The 23822-nt window shown below is 48.7% G+C and overlaps 1 protein-coding gene across 3 annotated transcripts in view; it reads left to right on the top strand.

Annotated features, from left to right (window-relative positions):
- Positions 1-23822, top strand: part of Plxna4 (plexin A4) — a 450745-nt gene that overhangs the window by 389421 nt on the left and 37502 nt on the right. For 2 of the 3 annotated variants that reach the window (XM_050147953.1, XM_050147954.1), the window contains 10 exons: positions 1578-1695; positions 5276-5412; positions 6501-6665; positions 9090-9183; positions 9563-9802; positions 10306-10452; positions 11200-11434; positions 15180-15322; positions 20100-20368; positions 23365-23431. In XM_050147953.1, coding sequence (XP_050003910.1) covers positions 1578-1695; positions 5276-5412; positions 6501-6665; positions 9090-9183; positions 9563-9802; positions 10306-10452; positions 11200-11434; positions 15180-15322; positions 20100-20368; positions 23365-23431 — 1615 coding nt within the window. Of the gene's footprint in view, positions 1-1577; positions 1696-5275; positions 5413-6500; positions 6666-9089; positions 9184-9562; positions 9803-10305; positions 10453-10664; positions 10801-11199; positions 11435-15179; positions 15323-20099; positions 20369-23364; positions 23432-23822 lie in introns of those variants that run through there. The other variant, XM_050147955.1, reaches the window with a different exon arrangement.

Here is a 23822-nt window from a genome sequence, read left to right as displayed (position 1 = left end):
AAGGAAGGCAGTATATAAAAAGAGAAAAGACACATGAGCACATGCATCCTCTATATTAACCACTGGACTTCTGTATATTGGAAAAACTTTCAAAGGATTGTGACTATATATAGTCTTAGCTAGAGTAGTGGACCACTGATACAAATGCAGATTGGTACAGCTTTTAGGAAACATTATTGGGCCCTATTAATGTTAAATAAACTGTTTAGTCAGTGCATTCCCTCCTGCGGAGTCTGTTCTAATAAACACATGATATTTAAGTATTTGTATGTTGCCTATTTGGCTGTTTTATTTGTTTGTTGTCTTTTGAAGCAGGAGAAAGATCAGAATATTTACATGCCTATCAAAATTATAGGAAGATTATTACCAAAATGGTGGTTTAAACAAGCATATAATATTACAAAGCTGTTAGGAAGAATAAAGTAGATGCATGTAGAGGCTCGATGAAAGCACATGAAATGTTGCTAAATACAAACTGGTATTTAGAGCAGCGCTTATGCTACATTTTAGTGTATCTTTTAAAATATGTGTTTATGCATATAAATATACAAAGTTGTACATGATCATAAATGTTTGTCTCAACATTCATGTTTTGTACATGCATATAGAATATGTGTACATGTTTAGGTATATGTGCTAGTATGTAAACGGTATCTTCTTAGTACCCTTAGGGGATTGGTTCTAAGACCTTCTGAAGATACCCAATTCATGATGTTCAGGTGACTTCTGTAAAATAGTAGAGTCCTTGCAGGCAACCTGCAAGCATCCTAGTGCATACTTTAAACCTCTCTCCATTACTTATACCCAATTCAACAGAAAGATTAGATGAATGGACATTCTATTGTATTGTCCAGGGACTCATAAGAAAAAATAAGTCTGGGCACTGGAGAGATGGCTCAGTGGTTAGGATCACTGGCTGCTCTTGCAGAGAACCCAGGTCGGTTCCCAGCACTGACCTGGAATCTTAAAATCATCTTTAACTCCAGTTCTAGGAGATCTCATGCCCTTTTCTTACCTCCATGGGAGCCAGACATGCATGTGGTACACAGACATATATATAGGCATAAAGTCATGCATATAAGATAAAAATAAGTGCATCATTTTTAAAAAGAAAAAAAAAGGAGTTGAACTTAGACAATACAGATAGTGATCTATTTTGTAGTATTTTTGATCTATGGTTGGTTGAGTCCATAGTTTTGATACCATGATGTTAAACATACAAATATGTAGGTAAACTGCCTAACTCTTCTGTGTCTCAGTTTCTTCATTTGTGAGATGGAGAATACACACACACACACTCACATCTGCACTAGTAACTATACCAATATATACACACTGAAGCATCTCCTCTCCTGGCATAAAACTTGGGACAGCTGGGAGCAGACTTACATCACTGAGGCATCCCAGATGCTGGGAGCAGGAACTCCCAAGAAGAGACTTGAGAGCCTAAGGTCAGATTCAAGTTCTGGATCACTTGATGAACTCACGCAGATCAGCTAACCTCTCTGGGGTCGCTGTGGGCCTACACCGTGGTTGGGAGTCCTGAGGCTTACGCAGTCTCCCCTTTGTTCCTATAGGATCGTGTGTGAGATGGGAGAGGCCAAACCCAGCCAGCACGCAGGCTTCGTGGAGATCTGTGTGGCTGTGTGCCGACCTGAGTTCATGGCCCGCTCCTCCCAGCTCTATTATTTCATGGTGAGTCCTGGATGCCACTGGCCTGCCTGGGTGCAGACTGCAGCAAATCTTAGGGCTGCCAATGCAGAGCGGGGCCTCCACCCATCACCTGTGTTCATGGGAACCCCACGAGAACAGATTAGGAACATAGCCTGGTGCCCCAGAGACCTAGATCCAAATTCCCTGCCTTTTTGTATAACTCCAGGAAGTTCTTTTGGCCCTTGGGTCCCAGTGTCTCCTGTGTGGTCAAGCAGCAGGGTGACTCCCGGGAATTGTGCCCAGACTCAGCTACTTTCTAAGTGGGAAAACTCACACAAGCTGGTTAACTTTTCTGTGCCTCAGTTCCTTCATTTGTAAAATGGGAATGATATTTGTGTGTCGTTCATGGTATGGTGATAATCATATACTCCCCATCTCATGTGGTGCGATTTTCTATGTTAACCACGCCCACCACTATGCCCCGCTATCTGCCCCTACCCCCTTTTAGACCTTACGCTATCACTCACGAGCAGCCTGTTTTCTTTTCCCACCCACCCACTGATATCTCATGACCTTCTTTATCTCCTTTTCGCTTGTCCCACCTATAGGCCTCCTCTATTTCACCCCAACCACTCAAGTTACTCAAGTCCCTCCTGAACCGTCCAGGCTTGCAAAGCAAAGCTGCCTGGCTCATAGCTGTGGGGAAAGGGGAAAAAATCTCCTGGCCTCGATCCTTCCGTTTCCCACTTTAGATCTTCAGAGAGCCCATGTGGCTGACATTAGAAAGTCTTCCTCCTTTATCCCTCCATCCCTCCTTCCTCCCTTCTGCTTCTTCTTCTTCCTTCTTTCTGATGAGTGTTTATCAGCTGGCATGGTTTTTTTTTTTTCTCCTCCCACTCAGGAATACCCAGGTAGGCCTGCAGGATAGTGTCTACCATGAAATAAGGTGTACTTTAGTGTGGGTATTCAGGCAGTGGGCAGTGGGCAGGCAGTGTGTGTCCAAGTGGGCCTCTGACTTTTATGAAGAGCTTATCTGGCCAGTGTTTCCCCCTAGCATAAAACTGACCCATGGACTCACACCCAAAGACAGGAGTGGAGAGGGGAACGAGGAGGGGGGGGGGAGGCAGTAGGAGTAAAGAGGCCATGAGGAACGATGAAAGTAATTGCTACAAGGCAAGCGCCCTGGTCCTTTGCTCAATGACCTATCACTTTCCTAGTTGAAGGGTTCTTCTAAGGAAATGGCCTGGTGCCACATATCCTCTAGGGTAGAAATTCAGGGAGGAGGAATGCTGGGGACCTCAGCCCCTTCCTCTGCCCCGTGTTCACTTAGGGGTGGAATCTTGGAGGCTAGGTATTTCCCAGTGGAAATGAAAAGCAGAGGTTGCCATGAGTCGCACAGGGTCAAGGGAAACAACAGACTCACCTGATCATGCGTCGGAGTAGCCTGGAGTCCTCATTGCCTTCCTCTCGGCTAAGAGGTTTGTGGGGAGAAGACACCTCTCCCATGGGGTTCTGGGATAGCTTTCCCCAGACTCCTCTGGGGGTTTCTAAAGCTCTGGGGTGTGCTGGGGCCCTTTCTTGGTGTCCATCCAGAGTGATTTCCAGACCCTTAGGTCCTGGAACCAAGAGTTGGACAGGCGTGGATAGAGGCAGAAGTAGGTGATTAGAAAATGATACATTTTCAAGGGCAGAAGCTGTCTGGGGCAGGAAGAAAGTTTACAAGCTGAGCCCAGAGCCCACTGTGTGACTTTTATGTCTCATTTCACAGGCTTTGGGGGTCATTTGGGCTTTCTCACACCTGCTCTGTTACTTTTAATTCTCCTCCCAGTTTCATGTATCTCAGGGGCTCAAGTCTCCACAGATGGAAGGAGGGGGTGTTAGTATTATAATAGTGCACGGATCACCTACAGACACTGGTGCCCTGTGCCTGTACTGGGGGCTCCACAGTCTGAGTCACCCCAAGTTGCTGGTGGTGTTCCCAGCCTTCCTCTTTGCTAACAGGTTTTCCTCCCTTACTAATTTTGCAGTCTTGCCTGTCCCAGGCCTTACCCTCTGCTCCACTCTTCCTGCTTCAGGGACAAACTTGGGTTTCCTTCGGTTTCTTGCTGCAAATCAACCCAGGCTCTGATGTGTGGGTTAGTCACATGAATGTCAGAGCCCAGATCAGGCGCCTGGCCCGCCACCCGCTCTGTCCCAGGAGGTCTCCATGCTGGGAATGCTCCTTCTCCCCCTCCCTTCTAGTCTGTTCATTCGTGGAGCCAAATGAAGAGCTGGCAAATAATTCAGACTTTGATTTCCCGTGCAAACCCACCGTGAAATATTTATGAAGCATGACTTGAATAATTAATAGTTTCTCACAAGTCTAAAACATGTTTCCATAACACCCTCTCGCACCCAGAGCAGTCCTCTTCCAGCCAGTTCCCACATCAACACCACTGCCACCAGGCAAGCACTGGTCCTTCCCAGGTTTGACTCTGGATCTTCCCCATAGCCCCGGGGGCACTGGACCCCAGCAGACAGACTCACGGTGGGGGTATCATCAGTGGGGCCAAGACACACTTTGGAAATACCTTATGACTATAGTTTATTGAACAAGAAAACCATCATGGGCCCTGAAGATAACAACCACTTTAGGGCTCACTTCCCAATTGTGTGACCAGAGGAGTTTACTATCTTGCCCAGAGTCACACAGCATGATACCAATGGTCCCTGGTCCTTGGCTGCTCAATCACAAAGCCAGGACTTCAAACCTAGCCAAGGAACATAGAGTCAAGGTCAATGAGTGTCTCCACGTGAATGCTCCCAGTGTGCCTTTCTCTGGGGTGGGTTTGCTAGCCCCTAAAGGAGGGTGGGTGAGTTTGTTGGCCCCCAAAGGAGGCCTCCTGAGAGAGAGTATGCCTGGCCTGTGAGCCCAGGGGGTTCAACCTCAGCACAGAGTTCTTTTAGGGGCTATGGCTGGGGGAAGAGAAAGAGAAATCTTCATTTAAATGCAGATACAGGCTTCTCACCTGGGACCAGGGAAAGTTTTTCCATTAAAATGCTAATGAAAGAACAAACTGCAACTTCAAATCCCCTGCTGTCTAGGACTCTGCTCCCCCACCCCTACCCCAGTCAGGGCAGGGGGCTTGACAGGCCTTGAAAGCTTCAGTCCTCATAGGCCCCAGGCTCTGGTCACTGGAGGGGTTCCCCAGGGAGACCTTTGGGAATGGCAGGTCTCCTTCTCTGTCTATCGAAGAAGTGACTGGAGACCAGAGCTGGCGTCAGGTCTCACCTGCAGTACTTTTTTTCCATGTGACCTTGGAGAACTTAGCCAAGCCCTCTGAATCCCATCCGTGAAACAGATAAGAGTAGCCATTTAAAAAAAAAATCATAGACTGGATAATTACAGATATACATATGTCTGTATCACTAGAGATAAAGGCTGTCACGAAAAACAAAAAAGCCACACACAACACCTCTCGTGGCCGCTATAATTCATGCGGAGATGAGAGCTCTATTCACACAAGAATACAAAATGGCGCTAGATGGCGGCTCTTCAAGAGGACATGGGGCTCTGCCCGAGGCCTGAACCAGCCTCCTCCACCTATCCCAGCATGCCTCAGTCCTCTCCTTTTCTCTGCAGACCCTGACTCTTGCAGACCTGAAGCCCAGTCGGGGACCCATGTCTGGGGGCACACAGGTCACCATCACAGGCACGAACCTGAATGCAGGCAGCAATGTGGTGGTGATGTTCGGGAGCCAGCCATGCCTCTTCCACAGGTAACTCCTGGGCCCAGTGAGGGTCCAGACAGGTAAGCCACCTGGGAGGGAAATGCAGGATCCCATAGAGATGAACACAAACTGCCCTTTTTCCAGACTGACTTTTACAAGTCCCTCCAAAATATGTCACTCTTCCTCTCTTCAGGGGAAGTTAGACCCGCCTTCCCTGGAAGGTGGGGGAGGTGTCACGCTGCTGTCCACAGTTCAGTCTGATGTCCTAGGATGTAGCCTTTGCAGAGGATGAGGGTACCACTGAGCATCCAGCTTGGGACCAGCATGTGATGCCCCTTCAAGGGGCAGTGCCTCTCCTGCTGGGAGCTGCCTAGGAGCACCTCATGTGCTCTAAGCAGGTGATGGCCGAAGGCCAAGGCTAGGCCAACAAGGGCCAGAAGCCTTCCTCCCTCTGCCCAGCTGGGCTCTGCAGCCCAAAGGAATGCACCTTAACTAGCCCGGAGCCTGGAGTAGGGGCCACAGGGAGTCCATCCAAGGAGTGCTGTGGGAGATGTAACCAATCTGAGCCCAAGTCCCCAGGGACAGGTAGATGTTCCTAGAGTAGATTATGACAGGAACTGTGACGGATTCAGAGTCTTGCCTTTCTGCTATCCGAGAAGCCATTACTCCATGAGGGTGGTTAGGATAACTTTGCTCAAAGCAGCTGCCGTAGGACTGAGCCTCCTGAGAGGGCAGAGGCAGAGCTCAACCCCAGTGCAGCCAGCGTGGCTAAAACTGGGTTCAGGACTCAGTTACTGGGAGGAGGTGGCAAGGGGCTGATTCTCGCCAAACTCTCTTCAGAGGATTTTCACAGCAGGCAAACCAGGACGAGACACGAAGGGAGGAACCTCAGCAGACTTGTGTAGCTAGATCTTTGCTAAAATTGGGCTGAGGGCTATGGTTAAGGACAGTCTAAAGACCAGGCATCTTTGGAAGCTGGGCTCAGAGGCGCCTTTAAAAAGGTTGGTCCTTGTCCATGGTTCGTGAGCTTTCTATTTGTGACAGTGTCCACCCCGTACTTCTGTGAAACCTGATGCATCTAGGAAGGGACTGACCACCCCAACCCTGAAGGCCCGTGCTTCTGCCTTCCCCTCCAGGCGCTCGCCAACCTACATTATCTGCAATACTACGTCTTCCGATGAGGTGCTGGACATGAAGGTGACCGTGCAGGTGGACAGGGCCAGGATCCGACAGGACCTTGTCTTTCAGTATGTGGAGGATCCCACTATCGTGCGTATTGAGCCAGAGTGGAGCATTGTCAGGTAGGAGGACCCATCCCCTCTGGCCCCCCCCCTGCCTCTAGGCTTCAGTTTCTCTTTCTCGGCTCTCAAGAGCCCAAGAGACAAAACATGCTGACCTGGGCCTATGATCCCAGTGACCTGGAAGACTGAGGCCTTTTCCCAGCCCTTACCTTCTTGCCTTTGTTCCTCTCAAATAACAGACTCAACCAGGCAGAGCCTGGTTCCTATTCCTTGCTTCTTCCCCAGCACCCAATACAAATATACTAAGCAAAATGACACAGGAGATGAAAGAGGACATGTGACCCTGCTCTAGGGAGAACCCAGGCAGGGAGCCCAGCAGTTCAGTAGCTCACCTGGGGCAAGCCCTGGCTCCTCCCGGGTATCTACCTTTGGAGGATTTTCCTAGGTATTGAGAAACTACAGGACCTCTAGGGTGTAACAGTGTGGAGAAGGAGCTGCAGGCACCTGACTGTGTCCACTCTTCCAAGCCTGGAGGACTTATCAGGATGAGAAAGCCCCACAGAGGCTGTTCTTTCTGTGAGGGCCCCTGGAAATCACTGGGAAGCCACTGTTCTGAGCTGCATAAAAAATAGAGTGAGCACTTAGGGTCAGAAAGAACGGGCTTAGTCCCTGTGGCTTACCTGACAGATGACCTTAACAGCACAGCATCTTATTGTCCACCTGTCCCTTGCTCAGTGCTCCCCACAGTCAGCTCCAGACAGGAGGGCTCCCAGGACTGGAGAAGTTTGTGAAAACATAATAAAGACGTGCTCTGATCTGGCTGAGGCAGGGGCAAGTCTAGTCTAGGGGGCTAAACTTAAACTAGGGACCCGAAGGCCATATCTGACTGGTTGCCTGAATTTTTATAAATAAAATTTTATTGGCACAGGGCTCTACTCACTGGTTGTATTGTGTTCTCATGACTGCACAGACTTGAGTAACTGTGACAGAGACCATATGGCCTGTGGAGTCTGAAATATTTACTGCCTGGCCCTTCACAAAAATAGTTGGCCACTCTCTGCTTGAAGACCAGAGAGAACCAGCCCTCACTGCTGGGATGAGAAAGGCCATTGGCTGTCCTTAGCTAATGCATGAAGGGGAAACAGCCTTTCAGAGCCATGTCAGGCCTTGGTCTCAGAGCCTGGTGATTCAGGGAGGTGGCACAGGCCTTTGTGACTCACTCAAGAAGCTAGGCAGTGATACTTGGGGACATTCATGGCCTTATTGAATTCGGTTTCCCTTCATGTTGTCTCAGAAATAAAGGTGTCATCTTCCAGGCACTCACCAGTACCCCAAGTCATGCTCCTTCCACGAGGGATTTGGACACACTTTCTAGACTGCCAGCATCTTTGCTTAGGTTAAAGAGATCTGGGGATGGGGTGGCCTTTGCACAGTGTGTGGATTTGAGCTGCCTATAAGTGTTGTTTGGAGACAATGATGGGATCATTTTCTACTGTGTGCAGAATTAGCAGTTGGGAAATCTGGGGGCAGGGAGGCTAGATACAGAAACTCACCTGGACTGTGCTGTGTGTAGAAGGAATCCCACAGGCAGCCCCGGAATTATATGTGTGCATGTGAGCTCGTGAGTGCATGCAAGACACACTCAATGAGAGAGGAAAGTAATGGGAATTTAAAGATGTGAAAGTAGACAGATGGATCAAAACCCATGTGAGCACAGAGAATCCTAGCCACTAAAGCCTAGAAGTAGTTTACCTACAACGTCCTACTTTAGACAGCAGGATGTTTGCCAATGACACTCAATTGGCTAGCAAGCAAGCCATTCCTCACTCTACTCCAAGAAGGACATAGCCAAGCACTGGGCTGCCCATCCTCCCAACCAGCCTCTCAGCTTTGCTGGGCACAGAACGTAGCATCCTCTGAAAGGCCACACTGAGGTGAATCACCTGCATCCACCTTATCTGTGTCCTGTGTCACTCCAGGGAGCAGGAGACCCGAGTCTCAGAGAAGGTCACACTGGTAATCCTGGAAGAGGTGTCTGGGCTTGGGCCGTGGCTTTCATAGGTCTCAGGTGGACTGAAGCCACCAAGGAGGAAACGTCAAGCACAGTTGCCATGGAAAACAGATGTGCTTAGACACTGGAGGTTCTGCTGGGGACCATTATTGTAGAACAAGACTAAAAGTGGTGAGGACCAGGAGAGGAGGCTCCAGGGCTGAAACAGCAGGCTCCAGGCTGGGAGCCTAGGTGAACTAAGGCCCCTGCTGTAACCTGGGAGTGTTATAAACAACTCATCAAGGAACAATATGGGTATCTGGTCCCCACTATCTTCTCTCTGGGCTTCTGAGGGACTTTTTTATTCTTGTCTCCAAGGACACAACTCGCTTCCTCATCCTTATTGTCATAGCTCACTCTGATGACCATTTTGTCATGGCCATTGCATCTCCTATGGCTGTGGTTCACACTCTCTTTTCTTTCTTTCTGGGCAGTGGAAACACACCTATCGCTGTCTGGGGAACTCACCTGGACCTCATACAGAACCCCCAGATCCGTGCCAAGCATGGAGGGAAAGAACACATCAATGTGAGTCCCTTGGCAGGGCCTTGCCTACATACAATGACTCATGGAGGCATGGGACATCTCCACATCCTGGGTTGGCGGGATAAGGGAGTTGGCATGACCATATTTTTAGATTTTGGGGCTGTAGGCCTGAAAGACCAATCACTTCCACAGTTCACTGGGTTTTGTTCTCACCCTATCATTTTTTACCCAGTTTAGAAAATACCTAGTCACTGCCATATTCACTCTGGCCAACGTCAGAGATAGGAGACAGCTTCAGAGTGGGATCTGTGAGCAGCCCACAGTGTGACCTGGTGCTCTCCTCCCCAGTAGCTTATAAAACCCCATGTAGTACCAATGGCACCCAGGAGGTATTTCTCATCATCCCCTCTGACTCCTACAGATCTGTGAGGTCCTCAATGCTACTGAGATGACCTGCCAGGCTCCAGCCCTTGCCCTGGGTCCTGACCACCAGTCAGATCTCACTGAGAGGCCTGAAGAATTTGGTTTCATCCTAGACAATGTCCAGTCTCTGCTAATTCTCAACAAGACCAACTTCACCTACTATCCTAACCCTGTGTTTGAGGCTTTCAGTCCCTCAGGAATTCTGGAGCTCAAGCCTGGCACCCCCATCATCCTAAAGGTATTCCAAATACGTTTTCATGGCACTTTAATGATCAATTACTGATTTCTTACTGGGAGAAAGACTGGATATTTAATATATAATTTATTGTCTGTTGTTGTCACAAAACACTTGATGCTGGGTACTTATAAAGGAAAAAACAGCCAACTCGCTCATTGTTCTGGAAAATGGAAGACCAGTAATAGTCTCGGTTCTCATGAAGACCTTCTATCAGGAGCACATACATGTAACAAGGGAACCAGGAGGGTCCTTCAAGATGTGGGGAAGTCATGGTCTTCTATTAAGTCCCACATCTTAAAAGTCCCACTATCTCTTACAGTATAGGGGACCAAATTCCTAACACAGCACATCTAACACATGTACCAATTCTTAGGACTTCTTACTGATGACAGCCTCTTTCCCAGTTCCTCCATAAGATGGCATAATGGTTAGAAAGTCATGGAAGTCACCAGCAGCTGAGGTCCTGACTCAGGTTGGAAATGGGGGCTTTCCTGTCTGCTTAGGGCAAGAACCTGATCCCACCCGTGGCGGGAGGCAATGTGAAGCTGAACTACACCGTGCTAGTAGGGGAGAAGCCGTGCACCGTGACGGTGTCCGATGTGCAGCTGCTCTGCGAGTCTCCCAACCTCATCGGCAGGCACAAAGTGATGGTGAGGCCACTGGGATCCCATTGTGTGCGGATGGGGCTTGAGGGATGCTGGGTGGGAGTGGCTCGGCTGTAGCTAGGCTACCGAGACTTCTGCCCACTGTGAGCTTCCCTCCCAGCTCACCCAGACCGTTCCCATGTGCCTGTCCCACTAGCTAGCTTCTAGGGTCACTCCCTCTGTCCTGGCTGGTACAACAAGGGCAAATCATTAAACAGAGTCATAAACCGGGCGATGGTGGCGCACGCCTTTAATCCCAGCACTCGGGAGGCAGAGGCAGACGGATCTCTGGAGAGTTCGAGGCTAGCCTGGTCTACAAAAGCTAGTTCCGGGACAGGTACCAAAGCTACAGAGAAACCCTGTCTCGAAAAACCAAAAAATGAATAAAATAAAATAAAATAAAATAAAATGAGTCATGTTTTGTCTGTTAGGGCCAAGAAGGACTTTAAGCCAAGGATCGTATGGGTGTACAGTGGTCCATGATGCCATCTCTGTGTCTTAGTTCTCAGCCTGATGGCAGGACGAGTCTCAGGGAAGCCAGCTGTTGGCGTCATCTCACTGTGTTTGCGCTGCAGTAGCGAGCTGTTCCCTTGTGATGACTGTGTCCTCCTGAGAGAGATGGGCACACTTTCTAGCGGAAGGGCGGTCTCTGCTGTCCATGGTCTCTTTTCTATTTTTCTGAAGGGGTGTGTGTATGGGGGGCTTCTTCCCCAGTCTGCCCTGCTACCACCCCTCTCTTCTCTGTGTCCACAGGCACGGGTGGGTGGCATGGAGTATTCCCCTGGGATGGTGTACATTGCCCCAGACAGCCCGCTCAGCCTGCCTGCCATCATCAGCATCGCAGTGGCTGGTGGTCTCCTCATCATCTTCATCGTGGCAGTCCTCATCGCCTACAAACGCAAGTCCCGAGAAAGCGACCTCACGCTGAAGCGACTACAGATGCAGATGGACAACCTTGAGTCCCGTGTGGCCCTGGAGTGCAAAGAAGGTACGGCGTGTCCAGGTGCTGGTGCCTGGTGTGGAGTCTGTGTGTGCACACATGTGTGCCTGTCACATACAAACAAGTAAGCAGGCTGGGCAGCAGTGGGTAGTGTTAGAGGTTACGTATGCATGTAAACATATGTAAGACAATGAATGTATGTATATACACATATGTGCCTCTTTACAACACCAACAAGCCTGGGCAGCATTTGACAGTGCTGAAGGTTATATACATGTGTGTAAGTACATTAGCCAGCTGGTGGAACCGCAGTGAGTGGTAGTTATGTGTATAAATATACATGTGTGTTCGTGTCTTTCATTTACGGGCCGGCTAGCTAGATATAGCAGGCAGAGCTGGAGGTTGTGTGTATACACGTATGTACTTGTGTGAGTCAGGGTGTGTGTGGCTGCATATGTGTGTGCCTCCCATTCATAGGCCAGCAAGCTGGGCTGCACTGGGCGACCTCACAGGCTGGGTATTCGACCTGCAGAATCTTTCTGCCAGTCTGAGCATAGCCTGGGTTCCAGACCCAAAACCCCATCTAGCAGTCTACCTCTGGTTTTCTCCCCACTCCATCCAGATATACTGCTGAGACCATCTATACACTAAGAACACTGTCGAGATTCAGAACTCTGGTAGCAGGGTTGGGAGTGGCCAGTCTCCTCCAGGGAGGACTTGGGGTTGTCTCCACATAATGCATGCAAGCAATCCCGTTAGAAGAAGTTTTCTTCTATCAGCAGGAAGGGAATTCTGTGGGGTTTATCTGTGATTTCAAAGGAAGAGTGTTTCACAGCTCATATTTGAAAAAAATGTACCCAAGCCACTATGAAGGGAGATCAGCAGTGTCAAACTCAAGAAGGCAGTTTAGCTCATAGAACCCTGGGACATCCTTCTGTAAGCCTGCTCTGGGAGGAAGGAACTAAACTGTCTCTCAGTGGGTTGTATGTACCCAGTGTTAATCCAGCCCTGTACCTAGGCTCCAGCATCATACAGGTTTCTGCTGGTGAAGCTCCGCCTCTTTTGATGGGGACAAGGTTCCAATGCATCTCTGCATCCTTCAGCTGTCATCCCGACATCTGCCTTGTGGGACTGTTAATTACTGCCTTTTATTATATTTACACTGCTTAATTTTTTTTCTCTGCAATGTACTCTTCCCTCTAATTAGGTGTAGTGATTAGAATCTCTTTTATGTGTGGCAGACGTGAGGCTTTGAATGTTGGAGGTGCCGGGTGACTTAAAGGAAACTGCAGACCCATCAAACCTGACTCTCTCCTTTTCCTCCAGGCCAGTGAAGCAGCCCAATCAGAAGGAGGCAGCTGAAGGGAGTGGGGGTGGGGGTGCCAAGCTCCTCTAGATGCTCCTTGGGGAAGAAAGGCTCAGCGGGCAGAAAGCCTCTGGAGTCCCAATGGGACCATGGCTTCTGACTGGGGACACCTATGATACTGGGTGGAAGGAGGCATCTTACTGCAAAGGAGTTGAGCATGGAGGCACTTTCCAGGCATATGAGGCAGCTTGGGCTCAGGGCAAGGGTTTGTGTGGAGATTTCACTGTCAGCCAGGAAGCTACCCACACCTAGACTAGAATACACCAGCCCAGACCTGAGCTTTGGATATATTAGCACACACGTATGCAAGCACACATTTCCTTTCTGCATCCTCACTGACATGCTTGCACACCCTTATATAAGTTAAAAAAGGCAGACACTCAAACATGTGCACCCCACTTACACATATACAGATATATGTTCTTTACTCTGGATACTCACAAGTGTGTTGGTCAGTTTAGAATACTATGATCGAATGACCCAACTGAACCAACTTAAAGGAGGGCTTCTCTTCTCATGGTTTCAGAAGGTTCATCCATCATGGAGTAGGCAAAGCATGGTAAACAGAAAGGGTCCCGGGCAATATATAGTCCCAAGGACAGCCCCACACTCCAGTGATCTCAGGCCTCACCTTCCATAAATCAATGCCTTCCCAATAACAGCATCATTTTATGAATCCATCAAAGGATGAGTCAATCCATCAATAATTACTATCTCACTGTTTCGGAAAATGCCCTTACAGACACACCCAGAGATAAGCCTCACTAATCTCCTAGGTACTTCTCAGTCCACTCAAGCTAGCAATTAAGATGAGCCTTCAATACATGTTTGTTAGGCTGTGGCGATTGTTTATGCCATAGAGGTCTCCTGGCCCCTTTTAGGAACACGCAGTTGCTCGCATGCATTGGAGTGTGTTCAGAAGCATTCGGGCTTCTGCCTCTTGCGTCACTGCTTGACAAGAACCCCAGCATCCACGTAACAGAATGGGGAGCAAGGCCATGGAAAGGGAGCACCAGAAAAGGCTGTGGTCTGCTAGTGTCCAGCTGAGCCCCCATCATTACTAGGGCTCTCCTGGCATCGAGACTCATGGAAACCAACAGACCTCGCGTCAGTTTGCCATAGCCACCAAAAGGGACAATGCAGGACCCCGTGTGCAGTTCAGGGTACTTGTGTCATGCTTATATGTCACCATGCACCATTAGGTAATGGGCTTGCTCTTTGATGTCCCTAGAGCCCTTAGAGCTTGTGAGTCCCTTCTGAACCCACCAACTACTCTTTTCCCCTAATCTTAAGTTTATATAAATGAAAATAAACATTGATTAGGCAACAATCACAACTTGTTCTTTGTCAGTGTGTGCCAACGCAATCTGTTCATGTGTGTGCATGTATGTTTATACATGCATGTATGCAGATGTGTGTGGGGGCATGCATGAAGGAGAATGCCATACTTTAGCAGGACTGACAGCTGCAGCTCTTAGGTAGCAGAGGATGGCCTCAGGGGGCATTGTGCCAGGATGGAGTATGCCAGCATTGGCTCTGGGCTGTACTGCATGCCAGATTTTCCTTGGGGCCAGCTGGGGCCTTGTGACTGTATCCATCTGGAGGTCTAAGCTGCCCTCACAGACAATTATAACCCACCAGATAGCATTGCATTGGTGCAGGAAGGTCAAAGGTATGCCTTCATATCCATGCAGATGATATTAGTTAGAGTGGCCGGCCCTCTGCCCAAGCCTTGGTTTCTGAGAATCACATGATCTAGAATTGGATGTTCAAACTTTTTTTTTTTATTGTTCTTGACTTTGCTAAGAAAACTCAGTTCAAAGTGCAGCACTAAGCATAGGCTAATCTCTCTGTCCTGTCCCCTCTGTCCTTCTGCCTTTTTATATTTCCCTTCCCAACAGACTTTGCAAACCTTTTGATCCCTATAGCATTATGTCGGAGGGTAGCTTTCCATCCCTTTGCTGTTTGAAAGACTTGAGGCTCCAGACCGGCTTTCTCCCACGCTGATGCCATCTAGCCCCGTCATTCTTGCATGCACAGGTCCCTAGATAACACCCCCAGGAACCAGGGTGATGGTTGTGAGCATTCTTAGAGAAGTAACTCTCAGGCTGGCCCTCATCCACTGGCCCTAGCATCTCACAAAATTCTCAGCTGTTTTTCTTCAGGCTCTGCCCACCTTGTTTTTTAAACCAGGGTCTGTCACTGGCCTGGAGTTCTCCACCTGGGGTAGCCTAGCTGGCTAGTGAGTACCAGGATCCTCCTGACTCCATGGCCTGAACGCTAGGCTTACAGGTGTGTACCACCATGCCCAGGAATTTTTTTTTTTTTTGAGATAAGGCTCAAAGCCAGGTCTTCATATTTGCAAGGCAAGCGTGTTACCTAGTGGGCTGTCACCACAGGCCCCTCATGGGCTTCTCATTGTGCCAGCTTTTGCAGAGCTGCAGACAGATATCCATGAGCTCACCAGTGACCTGGACGGAGCTGGGATTCCCTTCCTGGACTACAGGACCTACACGATGCGGGTGCTGTTCCCAGGGATTGAAGACCATCCTGTGCTACGGGACCTGGAGGTAAGAATCAGTGCTCCCCTCTCCCCCCGCTGGTGTCGTGGCAGGAAGCCCAGCATCCTGATTCAGAAGTGAGAAAACTGAGGTCAGGAAGACAGCACATCTTGCCTATGATCCCCAGCCAGTTCCTTGGTAAGATGGGGTCAAAACAGAGCACAGGTTTTAGTGGAACTTTGGGGTCTTAGATGCTCATAGAGCCCTTACAGGATTGAATGAATAGAGAGAGCCTTCTTCCAAGAGAAACTATATATGTATGTCTTGGATACTTTTCTATTGAGTGGTGAGACACCCTGACCAAGGTGACTTACAGAAGAAAGAGTTTATTGGAGCTCACAGTTTCAGAAGGTGAGTGAGTCCATGATGAGAAGCATGGCCGCACACAGGCAGGCTTGGTGCTAAGCGTTAGCTGAGAGCCTACATCTTTAGGCAGCAATCATAAAACAGAGAGATCTAACTGGAAATGGCACAGGCTTTTGAAACCTCTAAACCCACCCACACCATCACACCTCCTCCAACAGGGCCATATTTTGTGAACAGTGCCACCAACTGGGGACCAAGCATTTACGTGTATGAGCCTACGTGAGCCATTCTCATTCAAACCAATCCAATGTAGACACAACCAAATATTACGTCAGATAAGCATGGAGAGTTCATGGACTCAGGTTTAGTAAACCACGGTATAAACGGTTTTGCTAATTAATTGGTACTCAATATGTGTATAAGGGATTTTACCGTTTGACGCTTCCATTGGGAAAGACAAGCGATACATGAGGAAGGGAGGAGGAAGTGGGAATGATAAAAATCCTACTGTTGTACTGCTATCTTTTGAAAACATTATCCCCTCTACTGTCTAGCATGCTATCTCACTTATGCATATAGTTATATTACACTTTATTCTGAAAGGGCTTTAGAACGGCTTATCAAGATAAATAGCAGCGAAAGTGAAGAATGATGAATGGGTGAGGAAAACAGGGGAAAATAGGAATCCTGAGGGATGACCATCAGACCTTGTGAGCCTTTAAAATCCTTACTCAGTTTCATGTAGTTTTTATGCATTCAGCCATCTACATTCCCAGGACAAGAAGATTAAACCTATTTTAAAGGTGTGCAAAGTAAGAGGGCAGAGAAGCCCAGGGAGTGACTAGTGCACACAGTTGCTGGGGGCTGAGCCAGAAGCAGAGTCAAGGCTGCCAGACTCCATGTGTCTTCTGGCTGTGAGCCTGTGTGCCGTAACTCTGGATGTCCTTTGGCTCTGCTTGCCTATCAGGAGGAAGCAGAATCTACAGATGAAGCAACAACATAAAGTAAGATGCAAGTCCATGTGTGCACACAATTGTCCACACAGTGAAAACAGACCCTGTGCTCGGTGTTGTAGATACTGACGTTGGAGGAAGTGTCCACATGGGATCTCTTTAGTTGCAGCAGGCTGTGCACCATGGCAACACATGCTGTTCATTCAGTCATGCTTACAGCACCGTATTTCTCCATAGTTGTTTATTGGACGATGCAGAACATGTATGCATGCACGTGTGCATGCGTTCACACGCACACGTGCATGTGTGTTTGCATATGTAATTTCGTAATGAGAAAATGAGTGTTCCTGTCTTAGAGATAATCTCCTTGCCCCTCCGACCTATAGACACTACTAAGCACTGTCAGAAACTATAGGCAATGGCCCCACCTTCTCTCTGACCGTGAGCCTCTAGTCTCTGTCAATATATGCGTGAGCGTGTGTGTGTGTGTGTGTGTGTGTGTGTGTGTTTATACTTGTGCCATATGTTTATGCACAAAGATACTAGGAATCTCAGGACACCCACCTCATCCATTGCCTTCTTTGGACTCTTCATCTTTGCTCCTCTCCCTTCTACTATTTTCCTTGTCTTTCATCTTTCCTCGGCCTCACTTTAATTTGCACCCAGATTCCAGACTTCTCAGGACATAAAAGAGCTCATGAGTTTCTAGCCCAGAGAAGAAGTTAGGGCAGGAGGAGGATAAGCAGATAGGTCACTGTCTCTGTATGTGCATTGCTGGTGTAGAGACTACGTGCGTCGCTGTCATGATCTGAGGTGGGGACCCTGGCATAGAGTATCAGTGCCGGAAACATCTGAGTGAAAGAACGTCTGTCTGTTTGTCTGTACTAGAGAGGACACAGCAATCCTAGCAAGGGTGGTAATAGCCTGTCTATGGACATCAGAAGAAATAACCTAAGACTTCAACCAGGCTGGGTATATAGTTATTTTCTTCATTTCACTAGTTCAAAATCCCATCTGCATGAGCATATAACTTTTGAATGGAGTTTTCGAAGCCCATGTCAAAATTGGACCCAGAAATCAGCTCTACCATGCTAACACTATGGGGTTTGGGGGCCTTATGTGGTCTTATTGGGCTAATATTTGTTTGTTTCCAACTTGTCCTTGCTATGGAACGCTCTTCCTTGCTGTTCTGGGTGTGGAGATTCCCCATTTATAAAAGCCGTGTTTCCCTGCCATTTCATCCTCATGGACACATGGTCACAGCAGAAGATATAAAGGGAGCCTGTTTTCTTGCTTTGCTAGGTCACTAGGTCACACGGGGCAGTGGGAGTACTCGAGGAAGAGACTTTCATGGCCCTAGTCACATACCAGTACTTTAAAAACACAAAGAACTACCAGCCACTCATTCCCAGTTTTGACCCATCACTGGCTCCTAAATTCTAACCTATTGGGTTACAATTAAAATTTACTATCCAGTTTTATAGGCACAGAATTCAACTAAAGTGCAGAACCATCTGGGTAATAAAGAGTATTTGGTTTCAGAGTGACTTTGGCCAGGGGTGGGGAGGGGCGGCAGAGTATGAGAGTGGTGGTTCTGGATACCCTTTCCCAAGATGCTTCACTTCCATCTCCACTCTCTATCAGACGGGGAGAAAATGTCCACCTCCAGCTCCAGGACAGAGAGGGATGCATGTTAGACATCTAGAAACTCCTGGCAAACAGAGACCAGAAAACAGCAGTCCAGGACATGCAGAGACAGATAGCAAAACCACTGCTGATTCTACGCACAGGCTGCGTGCCAAGTACTCCACACACATTATCTCATTTAGTGTTCGTAAAACATTATGGCACAGGCCCTCATATTCCCATTTTATAGATGAGGCAGTAGACTCTGGAGGGGTTGGAGTTCACTTCCACACACAGTTCCAATGCCCTCTGATTCCAGAACCCAGGCTGCTGACCATGGCTGCAAGAGGCTAGCCAAAACTGTCCTGCCATGAACCCCAGGTGCTTGCCCACTCTAGCACCTGTCTAGCCCACTCTAGCATCTGTCTAGCCCACTCTAGCGCCCGTCTAGCCCACTCTAGCACCCATCTAGCCCACTCTAGCGCCCATCTAGCCCACTCTAGCACCTGTCTAGCCCACTCTAGCGCCCATCTAGCCCACTCTAGCACCTGTCTAGCCCACTCTAGCGCCCATCTAGCCCACTCTAATGTCCATCTATCCCACTCTAGTGTCTGTCCTCTTCATTCAGTGTGTTCACAGCGCTGGCCACTTTGCTATGGTGAGGAGTAGAACATTTCCATCTTGGGGCTATGGAGCATCCATCCCTTCCTTTGCTGCTGGGCATCTTGGAGACACCAGCCTGAAGTTCTTCTGAACAGGGCTACTGTGCCCCTTCCTGGACATCTTAGGAACTGCCCTTCATGCTTAGCTAGGCAGCCAACAAATCTCTCTTAAGATGATTGTACCCTCCTGGGTATTTCCCAACCCCCCTATCCTGCAGGAAAGAAGGTAGAGTCACCTTTCTTCTCCTGGGTAGAGAACACAAGGGTGCTCCCTTCAAGGCCTGTCTCTCCTTTTCCTAAAATAGGTCAGTTGAGGTCCCTAAGAGATAAACAAACTTGCACAAGCTTACAGAGTGTGGTAGTTTGAATGGAATTGGCCCCCAAAAGCTTATAGGGAGGGGCACTATTAGGAGGTGTGATTTTGTAGGTGTAGTCTTGTTGGAGGAAGTGTGTCACTGTGTGGGTGGGCTTTGAGGTCTCCTTTGCTCAAGCTTCTCTTAGTGTGACACTCAGACCACTTCCTATTACCTGCGAGATTAAGATATGGCTCCCTCTCCAATCTCAGCTCCTTCTCCAGCAGTATGTCTGTCTGCATGCTGCCATACCCTGCCATGATGATAATGGGCTAAATCTCTGAAACTGTAAGGTACCCAATTAAATGTTTTCCTTTATAATGGTTGCCATGGTCATGGTGTCTCTTCACAGCAACTAAAGCCCTAACTGACACACAGAGTGTAGTGGTGTCAGGGTCCTGGGAAAATTCAGTCATCTTGATTGTTTGATCACAGGACCTCTGGGAATGGAGAAGGAAGGGGTGGGTGTTAGCTTAACAGGGAGCCCAGCCTGGTAATCCCTCAGACAGAACACAAAGCACAGCAGTTCTGGCCTTTCAGGGCTCCAGAGAGTTAGGAGGTGGTCAGGAGCACAGGCCCTTCATTGACTCTGCATCACCATCAGGGAAGTGCTAAGGTTGTAGAGTCTCCTCAAGTGGGTTCAAATCTCATTGCTACTTCTTGGGAACTGTGGTTAATTCTCCTAGTATTAGTGGCTGGGTCTACCTCCCTGCTTTGTGTGCTGTGATGGAGGTTAAAAAGATACTAAGCCCCATGCCTGACACCTGAGAAGGACTTGGTCATGTTAGCCAGATCAACTGTGTCTAGACTAAGGGGAACAGGAGTGTTGTGAAGCAGTAAATGGGGTACCCCAAAGCTTATGTGAAGACCCCAAATCTCCCCACAGGTCCCAGGCTACCGGCAGGAGCGTGTGGAGAAAGGCCTGAAGCTCTTCGCCCAGCTCATCAACAACAAGGTGTTCCTCTTATCTTTCATCCGCACTCTTGAGTCTCAGCGCAGCTTCTCCATGCGTGACCGAGGGAACGTGGCCTCTCTCATCATGACGGTCCTTCAGAGCAAGCTAGAGTATGCCACCGATGTGCTGAAGCAGCTCTTGGCTGACCTCATTGATAAGAACCTGGAGAGCAAGAACCATCCCAAGTTGCTGCTCAGGAGGTAAGAGAGGCCTAAGGTGGCCAGCAGAGGTCAGAGTACCCCTATCCCAGCCCAAGCCTTAGGTATGAATCCTGGAGGCCTCTGTGTACCAGGTAGGCTACAGAAGGATCAACTATGCTTCCTATAGGTAAAACACTGACCTGCAGGTGGCTAGTCACACCCATTACCTGCATGCCTACAGACCAGCTCACCACACATCTGTTTCCCTGATACCCTGCCCTTCTGCTCCTGAATTATGTAGTTCTGTATCAGAGATCAGTTAGGCCATGACCTGACCTCATTTAGGCCAGGACTAGAAGTAGAAACAGACCTCAGACTCTTGATGGACCAGCAGCAAGAACAGCATACAAGACTATAGAAATGAAGTTCTTGGGCCACTCCCAGACCTGATGGGGATCTACAGGTTAACAGTGAACTAAGCAGCTTGAATGGGTGTTACCATTTGAAAAACAGGAAGTGAAAGTCTTTGGGGACAACTGACTCAGTGCATCCCAGCAAGCAGGTCCTGACCCCTGCTATAGGCTCTGGATTATCTGCTGGACAAAGTAAGATGGTATTAGGTTTCTCATCACTGTGACCAAACACCTAATGCAAGTGAATTAAAGTAGGAAAGATTTCTTGTGGCTCACGGTTTGAGGAGGTAGAGTCCATATGGTGAGGAAGGAAATAGTGGCTTTGTGGCCATCTTCCAGCAATGCTCCACCTCTTAAAGGTCCATGACCCCCAAAATAGTGTCACTACCAGCTTTGGAGACCCAACATTTAAATACATGAACCTGTAGAAAGCATCTCATTTGAGCCATAACATTTGCTCCCTCCCTCCCTCCCCTCTCTTTCCCTCCCTTCTTCTTCCCTCCCTCCCTCCTCTCTCTTTCCCTCCTTCTTCCCTCCCTCCCTCCTTCTTCCCTTCCTCCCTCTCTCCCTCCCTCCCTCTTTTGGTTTTTTGAGGCAGGGTTTCTCTGAGTAGCCCTGCCTGACCTGCAACTCACCTTGTAGACCAGGCTGGCCTGGAACTTAGAGATCTGCCTGCCTCTGCCTCCCAAGTGCTGGGATTAAGGACATTCACCACCACTGCAGAGCAGGTGTGTTTCTAAATCCACAAGGCCAGACAAGCGTCAGCCATTCCTACCCTGTGAATTGGCTTGGTTAGAAAACACAGGACTCCTATTCTATGTGGACATCCATTTGAAGGGTACCCATTTCTCTTCTCAGCTGTTATTCCAATGCCCAGCCCTGGTACAGCTACAGAAAACACCATGGAAGCCACCACATCCAGCTCTCTGGCCAGACCACTCCATCCTGTCTTCCTGACCTTTGCCCCCGTGGTCTCTGGGTCAGACTCCAGGACTCAATAGTGTCTGGCAGATAGATGTACTTAGCTTTCCAAATAGTTTGTTTTAGACTAGGGGGGGGTGCACATTTGCCTGCCCAGCTGCAAAAGACTATGGTGCCAAGGAGAATCCCACAGCTCTGCAAACGGCAAGGTAGATAATTTTGATTTTTGTTTTGCTTTCACCATGTAGCCACCCACTGGCATAATTCTAGGGTTGCCGCCGCCTGCCAGCAACTCCCACTGACAATTTCCTGGCATGGTCTCATGGTCTCGCTCTGGGTCTCTCTCCTCTCCTTGTTTTCTTCTTGTGCTCCCCGGATGCTCCTACACTTTCCCTCCCCCACTTCCTTCTGTTCTTCTTGCCACTGGCTCCCCACAATAGTCTTTCTCTTTCCTGTTTCTCTTCCCTGCATACCAGCAGCTGCCCAAACACCTGGAGGTTTCAGTTATCAGTATTTTCTAGCAACTATGTATTTAAGTTCACCAAGATCTGTCTAGACGGGCTAGTTTGTCGCTGGCATTGACTATACTCTCAGCACAAGTTTCAATCCTTGAATGTGTGCAGTTCAAACCAGCAACACTTTGACAGCATCTTCTTCTTCTTCCCTCCCTCCCTCCTTCCTTCCCCCATCCCTCTTTCCCTCCCCTTCCCTTCCCCTTTCCTCCTTCCCTCCTCCTTCCTCCCTCTCCCCTCCCTCCCTCACATCTTCATTTGCTTTTTTGAGGCAGAGTTTCTCTGAGTAGCCCTGCCTGACCTGCAACTCACATTGTAGACCAGGCTGGCCTGGAACTAGTGACCCGCCTTCCTCGGCCTCCCAAGTGCTGGGATTAAGGGCATGCGCCACCACCACTGGGCAGCATTTTCTTTCACATAAGGAAAGAATAAGCAGGCTTCAGTCATGACATGAAAGATGCCGGTTATACTCAAAAAAGTATTCCCTGCCAGTGCAGAAGTATTCCTCAGAAGTACTCAGCAGCCTTTGAGATACGACAATGTTAGCTTATCTGTGGACAGGCTATGGTCACCTTCTGTGTGGCTGTTAATGCTCTGAGTCTAGATAAGGTACCAGACTCCAAAGGGAATATCTTGTCTCTCTACTGTATCGCCTTTCTATGCCACTTTCCTTCCCATGCCCTGCCCAATTAATAGCCCCCAGCCTTTTGCTTTGATTTTCTTTCTTTCTTTCCCAGTAGGAATGCATTGGTCTCTCCCCAAGTTCCCCTAAGGCTGTACTATCCAACAGGTCTTCAGCTACATGTAATGACTCAAATCTAAATTCACTAGATAAGTGGGCAGACTTTAGCTCCTCAGACACACTGGCCACATTTCAACTATTCCGTAGCCACATGTGACCCATAGCAACTGGAAAACTTATGTGAAGGCCATTGCCATCGCTGTGAAGTGGGCTGGGATAGCACCTCTGTAGACAAGGAAAACCTGCACATAGTACATGCAGGCCCAGCAGCCAGACTCCAGATTTTCAGAAAATGCTCATTCTCAGTCCTGGGGGCCTGGCACGCCATAAGACTCTCCTGTACGTTAGGTCTCCAGACACTGTATTCAGCAAGATGGTGGCAGGTTCTTCCCCCACTCTACCTAGCCCATGGCCTCTGACCAGCCACTTCTTGTCTTCTTCCCCCCTTCCCTTGGTGACGGATGACAGGACTGAGTCGGTGGCTGAGAAGATGCTGACCAATTGGTTCACCTTCCTCCTCTACAAGTTCCTCAAGGTAGGATGTGATGAGCACACATTTCCAGTCCTACTAAGGTCTTCCTCTCCTGGGTGTAAGCCTTTTACCTCCTCAGCCTGCCACACTCGACTCTATAACCCCTATATGTCTATTCTTATGGAGCTCGACATACCCAACCCACAAGAAATGTAGTTCTTTATTATCGGGAAACTGAACTGAAGAAAGACCCAAGTGAGAGGGTTCCATGTGGTCCTCAGCTAAATTCCCATTTTCAGCTGAACACAAGTCACCTGTGAGTTCCCCATTTCCTCTCCCCTCCCAAGCTCCTCTTTGCCCCTAGTATCAGACTTATGGACGCTGATGAAGGGTCCCAGGGCAGGCACGTAGTCATACTGCTGCAGATAAACTGAGGGTGGGCCAGGGAGGCTGA

Source organism: Alexandromys fortis, unplaced genomic scaffold (assembly GCF_014885135.2).
Source record: "Alexandromys fortis isolate MF-2015 unplaced genomic scaffold, M_Fortis_MF-2015_v1.1 scaffold_57, whole genome shotgun sequence".
Taxonomy (NCBI): Eukaryota; Metazoa; Chordata; class Mammalia; order Rodentia; family Cricetidae; genus Alexandromys; species Alexandromys fortis.
The sequence above is the reverse complement of the archived record's forward strand: the minus strand, read 5'-3'. Positions and strand labels throughout refer to the sequence as shown.